General features: G+C 33.4%; 1 protein-coding gene across 10 annotated transcripts in view; it reads left to right on the top strand.

The window, feature by feature from the left end:
- Positions 1-13,034, top strand: part of KHDRBS2 (KH RNA binding domain containing, signal transduction associated 2) — a 651,287-nt gene that overhangs the window by 567,933 nt on the left and 70,320 nt on the right. For all 10 annotated transcript variants that reach the window (XR_002915471.3, XR_008526227.2, XR_008526228.1 and 7 more), the window contains one exon: positions 5,863-5,945. Coding sequence is in view for 3 of the 10 variants with exons in the window: in XM_024248863.2 (XP_024104631.1) it covers positions 5,863-5,945 (83 nt within the window). In the remaining 7 variants the exon portion in view is untranslated. The remainder of the gene's footprint in view (positions 1-5,862; positions 5,946-13,034) is intronic.

Below are 13,034 nucleotides of genomic sequence, written 5' to 3'. Positions count from 1 at the left end.
CATGCACACATATGTTTATTGCGGCACTATTCACAATAGCAAAGACTTGGAACCAACCCAAATGTCCATCAATGATAGACTGGATTAAGAAAATGTGGCACATATACACCATGGAATACTATGCAGCCATCAAAAATGATGAGTTCATGTCCTTTTGTAGGGACATGGATGAAATTGGAAATCATCATTCTCAGTAAACTATGGCAAGAACAAAAAACCAAACACCGCATATTCTCACTCATAGGTGGGAATTGAACAGTGAAAACACATGGACACAGGAAGGGGAACATCACACTCTGGGGACTGTTGTGCGGTGGGGGGAGGGGGGAGGGATAGCTTTAGGAGATATACCTAATGCTAAATGATGAGTTAATGGGTGCAGCACACCAGCATGGCACATGTATACATGTGTAACTAACCTGCACATTGTGCACATGTACCCTAAAACTTAAAGTATAATAATAATAAAATAAAAATAAAAAAAGAAGAATAAATGCAATATGATTCCAACTATATGAAGTTCAAAAGCATGCAGAGCAAGACTATTTCTCTTTTAGTAATACATATATATGTGGCAAGAGTATAAAACAAAGGAAATTTCAGAACCATGGTTATCTCTGGTGGTAGTGGGGGAAGCGATGGAATTGGAGATGGGTACATAGATGGCTTCAAGTTACTGTGGAAAATTCGAAGTAATAAACACATTTGCTTATCTTTATGATCAAAAAAAAAAACCACGTAAATATGGTTTCCTGGAATTATGGTTTTCTTTTTCTACAACTTTATTGGTCTTAATAAAAACTGTATTATGTAAAACATTCCATGTTCTACATTTACTCTTCCCTACGTCTTATGAGTTTCCACATCTGGGAATCTTATTAGGATTCAGGATTTGAATGCAGACCGAATAAAGCTGGAGTCCATGCCTTTTATGGCTCTTCGGTTTTCTCTCCCTACCCTAGCTGCTAGAACACTCTTGCTTTTTTCTCGCTTCTTCAGAAATCCACCTACTACTTCCTTAGTGCTGGCATTAGGAAAACGATCTGATTTATGCAATAAGGATATACCAATGAATAACTTACAGTCTGTTTTTAACATTTAGGATGCAGTGTTGACATCTTAAACGTTGTTATGCTTTTCATTTTGTAACGGTTGTCTAATGATAGTTTACTGTTTTGTAGTACTATACGTTTACATACGTACATATATATTTACAAATATTTATGTGTATACATATTTCTTAATAAAAAGATGGTTTTAAAAATATATCAAGTATTAGAAAAATATGCCCATTTACTCTCCCTTTTACAGTAAGTACAGCTATTTGGGGAACATTGCACTGTATGCTTTATGAAAGTTTAGGTTAACAAGAAAGATTTCTATCTACTCTGGGGATTTTCTGTGTAACATTTAAAGAAGTAAAAAAGTAAGTGAGGGAGTAAAATGAAATAATCTTCCTGGGCCAAATAGTAAAGATATTCTTCATAAATATAGATAATAGCTCTATATATTTATCATTTGAAACATTTATCTTTTAGCTGTGATTAATTTGTGTTAATCCATATCTACAGTGGATAAGAGTAGTCTCCTTTGGCTAATTAAACAATTCAATATATATTTGTTAAATGACTATTCTATGGAATAAACTATGCTAAGTACTACAATACATCAAAAAGGTTATAAACTATGATATAGTCCTTGCTTTTCAGAAACTTAAATTCTAAAAAGAGAGAAAATTATAGAAAAATAAATACAGTATATGTTTAGGTATTTTAAGAACAATGAGAGAAAACAGGCTATTGGAATTCGGGGAACTAAGGGTTAATATATGGTTGTTAGAAGGAGGAAAAGATTTCTAAAGATGATATTATGTAAAATGACCTTGAGGAATCAGTAGCATTTCAACAGATGGAAATGGGGGAAACATAGGGATTTCAGGAGCCCTGGAGCCCTAAAGACATGTACCTACTCCCATCCCTGGTTCTTGTACCTCCCTGCTCAGAAACAGAAACACAAAAATAAAGTGAAACAAAACAAACAAATTAAAACTGCCTTGCCTCCTGTTGGAAGCTGGAGATCTTGAGTCCTGCATAAGAAATAAAGGTGAGTGAAGCCATATTTTTATAATCTTGGTGAAGGACCAAAAACCCAATTCCTAAAAAGAAGTTTGCACCCCTTGGAACACCTGTGGATGTCCTCATAACTGACCAGGCAGATCCTCAAGATAGAGTGCTGGACTTCCCTGAATCTTGCAGCTCCAGAAAGCTCCAATTATGGTATTACCCTTGTCCCACCACAAAGGAGATGAGACCTTGGGCTAAGGATGGGATGCTTAAACTATACCTGAGAACACAAAACATCCACTCCACATCCTAACAGTTGTTTGTGTGTGTGTGTGTGTGTGTGTGTGTGAAGTAATGTAAAAAGAATAAGAGATATCATATAGGACAAAAAAGTAAATTTACTGTGCCAACCAAGAAGACTCAATCTCACTAGTAAGGGTTATTTAAAAAGAAAAAAAAAAGAAAGAAAGAAAGAAAAAAAATGGAGAGACATTTTCCACAACTGAAGAATATAAGCCTCTAGATTGAAAGAGCTCATTGAGCACCCAACACAATGAATGAAAAGAAACACACACACAAAGGCATTGCATTCTGTAATTTCAGAACAGCAGAGATAAAAATTGTAAAAGCATCCAGAAGAAATAAAAAAGAGACAAAACAAATCTAGGTCACATGTAAGTAATAGGAATTCTCAACTTTAACATGGAATAGTAAAAAATATTGTACCAAAACTCTCAAAATTCTGATTAAAAGTCATTTTTTTTCAGCGTAGACCTCTCTACCCAACCAATTAAGTATGAGACAATTTAAAAATTTCCAGTAACATAAATGTACAATATAATATCACATATGTAACATTCTTTCAAAAATATTAAATCTGAATGTAATTATGAGAATAATCAGACAAATGCAGAATGTGGGATGGTGTACAAAACAGTTGGTTTGGACCACTCAAAAAAGTTAATATTTTGGGAAGCAATAAAAGGTTGGAGAACTATGCTAGCTCTAAAAACACTAAACAGATATAATCATCAAATGCAATTCAAAATTCTTTATTGGGTTCTAATTTTTAAAAAATAGCTATGCAAGACTAAAATAGCTACAAAATTCATAAATGCTTGGGACAATTGTAGAAATTTAAATGGGGACTTCACAGTAATTTGAATTTATTGTGATTTTTAAGGAGTAATAATAATGCATTTATGTAGAAGAATGTCCCTACACTCAGGAGATAGAAGCTGAAGTATTTAGGGATAAAATATCATGTTTCTGGAACTAATTGGCAAATGGTTTCTTAAAAAATGTATATATAAGATAACACAAATGAGACAAAATGTCAAAAATTGTTGAATCTAGGTGAAGGGTAGATGAGTTTCCATTAACATCTTGTTCCAACTTTTGTATAATTGAAATTTATCACCAAAAAAATAAAAACAAAAACTACAGTGAGTAGGGGGGTTGTGTAAAGCTAAGCAAGAAAGAATCAAAATACTTTTCTCCAAAATATCTCTTAACAGAGGTTATTGAAAGAGATGTTTCAGCAAGAAATTAAAGCAAGGAAAAGATGGAATCTGGCCAAAGGAAAAATTCACTACCAACAATGGTGAAAGAGGCCTTAGGAAAACACCTTGGCCTTCAGGCCTAGAAATTCATCAATGTGGACCAGAGCACAATGACACGGTTCTTCAGGTGATAGTCTCCATGTTACACATAAAAACATTATGGATGAGCTGATGTCTTTGAATTTTAGAAATATTACTGCTAGTTTAATATGACCATTGGGACAATTGATGAAGACATTTCTAAATATTTGGAAAACCAAGAAAATAATAAGATGAATGAACAATTATTAACGGTGGAAGAAAGGAACAGGTGTATGAGAATAAAAATAATTATATTAAATAATTTATGTCATAAGAGGATACAATTATGTATTCTCACTCAAAACTATTAATATTGACTAATAAAAAATTATGATTAAACTATATTGGGAAGATAAGTAAGGGAAATAATAGAACTGAATTTAACAACCTGAATGGACAGCCAATAGAAAATGACAAAATTTATAAATCCAACAACAATAACTTACCTATATTACTTAATAACACAAAAATAAATACTAAAATAATAGATGAAAATACTGAAAGAGAGCTGAAGGTTAAAGGAGAACAAGACAAGGAACTACTATTTTGGGGACATAAGCTTGTTTGTATTATTTCTAAATAATCTGCATGTAATTATTTTATAAATACTAAAATTAACTTTAGAACATTAAACAAAATTTAACTCAATAGGAACTAATTAGGGTATTCAAGGAACAAATAGAGAAACTATTTCATACTTCAGAGCAAAAATATAATGAAAAACGACAAGAGATGGAAGTTAGATTCAGAAAGCTTCATATGTAAATAATAGCATTGTATGATGGTAAGGCCACATGAAAATTAAGAAATAAGGAAATAAAATTTTTAGAAGTTTCTTAAGTTGATAAATATATTAGTCTTTTCATTAAATGGGCTTAAAAGTGTTAGTCAAGATTAATGTCAAAGATTTCACATGTAGGTATTTTCTATTGAAACTCCTGAACAAGATAAAGACACATTTGTAAGCCTCCAGACTGAAAAGAATTTATGAAGTGGTAGGGTAGGGTGGAAGTGTATTCCAGGGAAAGAGATGCGCCAGCACAAGGCACAGAAAACCTGAAGGTTTTTCCAGAAGTAGGGAATAATCGAGATGGTTGGCTGGTGTTTAAAATTGATGACCACAAAGAGAAACAAAACTAAATCATTCAGAGTGATTGATAACTGGAATGTATAATTACTAGCTTGTTTGAACATGCTGCTATGACAAATCTGCGTTAGCTTTGTTAGTGTAATTTACTCGAGTAATAAATCTCATCACACAACGTTATTTTACTTATGAGATTTAAAAATCATATAATGTACACAAAGTCTTTTTTTTTTCTTTTTTGAGATGGAGTTTCACGCTTGTTGCCCAGGCTAGAGTGCAATGGCACAATCTCAGCTCATTGCAACCTCTGCCTCCCAGGTTCAAGTGATTCTCATGCCTCAGCCTCCTGAGTAGCTGGGATTACAGGTGCACACCACCATGCCTGGCTACATTTTTTTGTATTTTTTAGTAGAGATGGGGTTTCACCATGTTGGCCAGGCTGATCTCGAACTCCTGACCTCAGCTGATCTGCCCACCTTGGCCACGCAAAGTGCTGGGATTACAGGCATGAGCCGCCAGGCCCAGCCACAAAGTCTTTATTTCACTCCATGTTTCCTTTTTTCTTCCCTCTTTTTTTCTTTTATTTATTTATTTAATCAGTAATGACTCCATAATTTTTACTGAAAGTTGACTACAATTTAAGGATCCTGTAGTTTATAGTTTCTATCTTAATTATGATTATTAAAAGGAGAAGAAAAAATTCCCAGTGGGATAGTAACAAACATGTTAACACCACCATAAAGTTATCACAGTTGTTCTTGTATACCCAAATGGAAAAACTTATTTTGAATTTCTTAGTCATGATTATTGATGAAAATTCTAAATAAGTCGTAGAGTAGGTATTGCTGCTTCAATGATATGCTGAGTTTAATAAACATCGATACCTGATCCATGAAATATTATTTAAGTTTATGTGAGAATCATTAATCTAGTAAAATGTGATATATGGTTACTTACCCAACATGAAATCTAAACCAAGATCACATTGTATAAAATTGTGCTAACTGAAAACAGATCAAAGTTAATCAAATTGACTGCTAACAGGTGTTTCTACCATTTTTTGTCTCAGGGTTATGATGATGGCTACGGGGGTGAATATGATGACCAGACCTATGAGGCCTATGATAACAGCTATCCGACCCAAACACAAAGGTAAGGCATTTGCTATCTAAAGCAACCTTCTCAGGATTATCTCTAATCAATTTTGTTTCTTGAATCTGAATGTCAATTATATCATGTGAGAATTTCTAGTAGTGTTTTTTTCTCCATTATCTCTCTGAATTATTAAGTTGCTTACCAGACTGTGAGAGTTAAACTATGATAACCTTGCAACTGCAAACAAAGAAATAGTAGTGTGTCATTCTAAGATTAGATGATTATGGCAACCAATCAACTCGTTAAATAAGCTTGTATTTAACTAAATGTTATTTTTAGATTTTTTAAAAGACAATAATAAAAGTAAGGCACTTATTCAATGTAGCTTTTTTTTCCTAAAATATCACATTTATTTGTAAAAGATAATAAAATGTCATTAGTACTCTGGAAAGAGGGAAATTGCTGAAACATCTTAGGGAATCAAGAATTCCTTTGCTTTCTTGATAGATCTCATATTGATTGTTGAATATATCTGGTTAGATTGACCCAAAATTTGTGATATAAATGATTTTTTACGTCTTCAAAGTCAGATTTATTGAGATGTTATTTATATATGATGAAATTTACCCATTTAGAATACAGCTATATACATTTGGCAGATGCAAACTACTGTGTAATGACCACCGAAATTAAGATATAGAGCATTTTCACCATCCAAAAATTCTTCTTCATGGCCCTTTGTAGTCAACTTCTCTCTCACCCTCAGGCCCTGGAAACCAACTATCTGTTTTTCGTTACCACGGTTTTACCTTCTCTAGAACACCTTGTAAGAAGAAGCAATACAATAATGTAACGTTTTGAGTGTGGTTTTTATTTTTGTTAACTATGAAGAAAATAGGTGTAAAAAAATGCATTTTTAGAAAATTCAATCACCCACTTTTTTTTATTAAAAATGTTACAAATTTCACAGGAAAATACAGGGGGTATATGAGTTAAGTGAGTTTCCCATTTATGTGATTGACAGAAGCCAATGGACCTTACTGTTGCAAAATAATTATAGCATTGATCATTTCTTGACCAACTTTATTGGCAATAAACCTCCTTTAGGACTTAAGTAATATTTGAGTGAGGAGAAGTGGCAAAGAAGAAAACAAATTTAAGGTCATTATGAATTAGAATAAATCTACATGTATTGTGGAAGTTTGGATTTTCCGTGGCCTGAGTGACAGCACAGTAAAATTATTGAAGAGAAATTTTATTTAGAAGGAATACTGTGGGCAATTAGAAATAAGATGAGTGTGAACTGATATCTTTAAAACTATGATTTAAGTTATCACTGTAGAAATGACCATCGCTGACACTGAATAATTGGTTAATTTGTAGTAAGCTAAATAGAGAAGCCATCATGAGCCAAGAGCTTTTGCTGTAATATCTTAATTGTCCCAATTACATATTGGAAAACAACACAGTTATTTAGGCTTAGGGTAAGTTTTGCATCACATTACATATACTGAACAGAGTATTATATGCAAATTGGCTACATATTTAAACTGTCTGCTAATATTTTCAATCAAATTGTTAGTTTATCATTATACATTGGCACATAAAAATAGTGATAACAAAGTTCCATAACTAGTTTCAGAAACCCTTGATAGAAAGTGTAGTTACACTCGACAAACACAATTAGAATAGACTAAAATAATTCCTTGATGCAGCTCTGTAGAGCTACAATTAAATAGAAGAAATTTTGGAATAATTTTCTGAAAATGGGGGACTTTCTCTCTTCTGGTGAGATTTAAGTGGGCTTAACTGACCCTAAGAAACAAGAAGAAAAATATGAGATTAAGATAATTTAGCTCTGAATATCTGAAAAATGAATGTTAGAATTGTTGAACATACACACACATACATACATATATGTAATGGCTGTATACAATAATTTTAGAATAAAACTTGCTTTAATAAAGTATAATTTCTATGTAAAGGGACATTTTCTACACACTTCTGCTGCCTTCCCTGTTTCCCTTCCTATCCACTCAATTTTTATAGCTAAATTCTTCCCATCCTTCCAGCCCCAACTCAAAAGCCAACTCTTCTAAAAAGTCTTTTCTTTATTGTGTTGTGGGGAATAATCTGTTTCTGCCCTGAATTCCAATAGCACCATATATTTACTTTTCTATAGCATTTACTTCTCTGCTTTACATTGGGATTATTTGTGTACATGTCCCCTATCATTTTCGTTATTTGTTCCAAATCTTTTTCTAATACAGCCTCATCTCTTTCACAATGCTAGGTACAAGGTCTTTCATGGGGTATGCACTGAAGGGATAATTGTTGAGTATGTGAATGTCGAGCCTAATATGTTCTACACCATGGGGATACAAAATAAGAGCCTCATTCCTCAAAGAGAATACAAAATTCAGAATTACATATATCATATTTACTAACAGAATATTTATGTGCTTCTCTGATACTTTACTGTTAAGCCAGAGGGACAAAGAAAGTAGGTGATGAAATTAGTTGCAGTGATACCAATGTCTATATTACAATAATGATAAAATGTGTATTTTAGTCAAAATTTTATCCTCAATACTAGTATAGTTTCTGAAACACTAGAGGTTCTCAGTAAAGATTTGTTAAATAAATAAATGAAAATGAGTAAATTCACTAATTAGTAAACTATTTTTTCAGAAAACTATGAAAATAATTTTTTAATATCATGCCAATTTCTAATAGAAACAGATACACACTAGAGTTCTTATTAGATAAGGTGTTCAATGCCTGCCTTTAGGTTATTTTTTAATCAATTGTGTTTTATCAAAATTAAATTTTGTTCTCTAAAAGATACTGTTATTAAATAAAATGGCAAGCTACAAACTGTGAAGCAATATTAGCAAAACATATATTTCTAAAGAATATCTTTGATTGTATCTAAAACTTTAGAATCAGATAAATAACCTGACTTTTAAAAATGGGCAAAAAAATTTGAACAGACATTTCACCAAAGAAGATATACAAATTGCAAATAAGAGTCTAAAAATATGTTCAACATCATTATTCATTAGGAAAATTGAAATTAAAACTACAATTAGATACTAGTACAAAGATTGTGGAATGGCTAATATTAAACAGATTGAATTATCAAATAAATGTTAGTGAGGATGTGGAGCAACTGCAATGCTCATATATTGCTGATAGGGATGTAAAACTGTAAACCACTTTGGAAAACAATTAGGCAGTTGCTTATAAAGTTGACTTACATTTACCATATGACCCAGCAATTCTTCTCTTTGGTATTTACCCAAGTGAAATGAAAACATTCCTCTGTCATGGCGGTTTGTTGTACAGATTATTTCATCACCCAGGTATTAAGCCTTGTACCATCAGTTCTTTTTCCTGATCCTTTCCCTCCTCCTGAAGGCCAAAAGGCCCTAGTGTGTGTTGTTCCCCTCTATGTGCCCATGTGTTCTCATCATTTAGCTCCCACTTACAAGTGGGAATATGTGGTATTTTGTTTTCTGTTCCTGTGTTAGTTTGCTAAGGATAATGGCCCACAGCTCCATCCATGTGCCTAAAAAGGACGTGATCTCATTATTTTTTATGGCTGCCTAGTATTCCATGGCATATATCTACCACATTTTCTTTATCCTGTCTATCAGTGATGGGCATTTAGGTTGATTCCACGTCTTTGCTATTGTGACTAGTGCTGCAGTAAACATACAAGTGCATGTGTCTTTATAACAGAATGATTTATATTCCTTTTGGTATATGCCCAATAATGGGATTGTTGGGTAGAATGGTATTTATGGCTTTAGGTCTTTGAAGAATGATTACATTGTCTTCCACAATGGCTGAACTAATTTAATAACAAACCTTCACTTGTATCCCTGAACTTAAAAGCTTTTTTAAAAAGAAAATATAGTAAAAAAGAAGAAGATAAATACAGTCACCCAGAAACAGCTGTTGTGAACATTTTTGGAGTATCTACTTATCAATGTATCATCTTTTTATCTGTCTTTCATGTGTGTTAATACATCTACCTACATTTGAAATCATATACTGCAAACTGTTTTGAAATTTAACTTTAACTCTCCAGCACATAAGAACATCTATCTATGTTAATAAATGAATGTCTACAACATAATCTTTAATGGCTGTACGTTGTTTCATTGTATGATTTGATCACAATTTAATCATTCTAGTACAGTTGAATGTTTAAGTTATTTTCAATTTTTCATAACTTTAAACAAATATGTGATTAATATCTTTGTAGCTAGATATTTTTTTTCTTCAACTTTTATTTTAAATTCGGGAGTCCATGTGCAGGATGTTCAGGTGTATTACATAGGTAAACAAGTGCCATGCTGGTTTGCTGCACAGATTATCCCATCACCTAGGTATTAAGCCCAGCATCCATTAGCAATTCTTCCTGATGCCCTCCCTCCCTCCACAACCCCCCTCCAAGAGGCCCCAGTGTGTCTTGCTCCCCCCATGTTTCCATGTGTTCTCATCATTTAGCTGCCTGTTAATAAATGAGAATATGTGGTTTTTGGTTTTCTGTTCCTGCATTAGTTTGCTGAGGATAATGGCTTCCAATTTCATCCATGTCCCTGCAAAAGAACAGAATCTCATTCCTTTTTATGGCTGCATAGTATTCCATGGTGTATATGTACCACATTTTCTATATCCAGTCTATCATTGTTGGGCGTTTAGGTTTAGGTTGATTCCATGTCTTTGCTATTGTGAATAGTGCTTCAGTGAACATATGTGTGCATGTATCTTTATAATAAAATGATTTATATTACTTTGGGTATATACCCAGTAGTGGGATTGCTGGGTCAAAGGGTATTTCTGCTTCTCAATATTTGAGAAATCAATCCACTGTCTTCCACAATAGTTGAACTAATTTATGCTCCCACCAACAGTGTAAAAGTGTTTCTTTTTGCCTGCAACTTCACGAGCATGTTTTTTGACTTTTTAATAATAGCAATTTTGACTGGTGTGAGATGTTATCTCATTTTGGTTTTGATTTTTCTCTAATGATCAGTGATGTTAAGCTTTTTTCATGTTTGTTAGTCACATATATGTATTATTTTGAGAAGTATCTGTTCAGGTCCTTTGCCCAGTTTTTAATGGGGTTGTTTGTTTCCTGTAAATTTGTTTAAGGTCCTTGTAGACTCTGGATATTAGACCTTTGACATATGGATAGGTTGCAAAATTTTTCTTCCATTCTGTAGATTATCTGTTCGTTCTGATGATAGTTTCTTTTGCTGTGCAGAAGAAGCTTTTTAGTTAGATTCCATTTGTCAATTTTTGCCATTGTCACAATTGCTTTTGGCATTTTCAGCATGAAATCTTTGCCTGTGTCTATGTCCTGAATAGTATTGCCTAGCTCTTCTTCTAGAGTTTTTATAGTTTGGATTTTACATTTAAGCATTTAATTTACCTTGAGTTAATTTTTGTATATGGTGTAAGGAAAGGGTCCAGTTTCAATTTTCTCCATACGGCTAGACAGTTCTACCAGAACCATTTATTAAGTAGGTAACCCTTTCCCCATTGCTTGTTTTTGTCAGGTTTGTTGAAGATCAGAAGATCAGATGGTTGTAGGTGTGTGGTCTTATTTCTGAGTTCTTCATTCTGTTCCATTGTTCTATATGTTTGTTTTTGTACCAGTATTGTGCTGTTTTGGTTACTGTAGACTTGTACTATAGCTTGAATTCAGGTAGCGTGATGTCTCTAGCTTTGTTCTCTTTGCTTAGGATTCTCTTGGCTATTCAGGCTCTTTTTGGTTCCATATGAATTTTAAAATATTTTTCTAATTCTGTGAAGAATGTCAATGGTAGTTTAATGGGAATAGCATTGAATCTATAAATTATTTTGGGCACTATGGTCATTTTCATGATATTGATTCTTCCTATCCATAAACATGGAATGTTTTTTCCATTTATTGCTTCCTCTCTGATTTCCTTGAGCAGTGGTTTGTAGTTCTCCTTGAAGAGATCCGTCACTTCCCTTTGTAGCTGTATTTCTAGATATTTTATTCTTTTTGTGACAGTGATCAATGGGAGTTTATTCATGATTTGGCTCTCTGCTTGTCTATTGTTGGTGTATACGAATGCTAGTAATTTTTGCACACTGATTTTGTATCCTGAGGCTTTGCTGGAGTTGCTTATTAGATTAAGAAGCTTTTTGGCTGAGATGATGAGTTTTCTGGATATAGGATTATGTCATCTGCAAATAAAGAGAGTTCAACTTCTTCTCTCCCTATTTGAATACGCTTTGTTTCTTTCTCTTGCCTGATTGCCCTGGCCAGAACTTCCAGTACTAAGTTGAATAAGAGTGGTAAGAAAGGGCATCCTTGTCTTGTGCCAGTTTTTAAGGGGAATGCTTCCAGCATTTGCCCATTTAGTATGATATTAGCTGTGAGTTTGTTATATCTGACTCATATTATTTTGAGGTATGTTCCTTTAATACCTCATTTATTGAGAGTTTTTAAAATGAAGGGATGTTGAATTTTATTGAAGGCCTTTTCTGCATCTATTAGTTCTGTTTATGTGATGAACCAAATTTATTGATATCTGTATGTTGAACCAACCTTGCATCCTGGGGATGAAGCCAACTGGATCATGTTAAATAAGTTTTTTGATGTGCTGCTGGATTCAGTTTTCCAGTATTTTATTGAGGATTGTTGCATTGATGTTCAGCAGGGATATTGGCCTGAAGTTTTCTTTGTTTCTTGTATCTCTGCCAGGTTTTGTCATCAGGATGATGCCAGCCTCATAGAATGAGTTTAGGAGGAGTCCCTCCTTTTCAATTTTTTGGAATACTTTCAGTACGCTACTAGTTCATCTTTGTACCTCTGGTAGGATTCAGCTGTGAATCTATCTGAGATTCTGGTCCTGAGATTTTTTTGGTTGGTGGGCTGTTTATTACTGCCTCAATTTCAGAACTCATTATTGGTCTATTCAGGCATAAAATTTCTTCCTGGCTTAGTCTTGTGAAGGCATATGTGTCCAGGAATTTATGCGTTTCTTCTAGATTGTCTAGTTTATGTGCATAGAGGTGTTTATAGTATTCTCTGATGGTCGTTTGTGTTCCTGTGGGGTCAGTGGTGATATCCCCCTTATCATTTCTGATTGTGTTTAT

This window comes from Pongo abelii, chromosome 5 (assembly GCF_028885655.2).
Source record: "Pongo abelii isolate AG06213 chromosome 5, NHGRI_mPonAbe1-v2.0_pri, whole genome shotgun sequence".
Lineage (NCBI taxonomy): Eukaryota > Metazoa > Chordata > Mammalia > Primates > Hominidae > Pongo > Pongo abelii.
The sequence above is the reverse complement of the archived record's forward strand: the minus strand, read 5'-3'. Positions and strand labels throughout refer to the sequence as shown.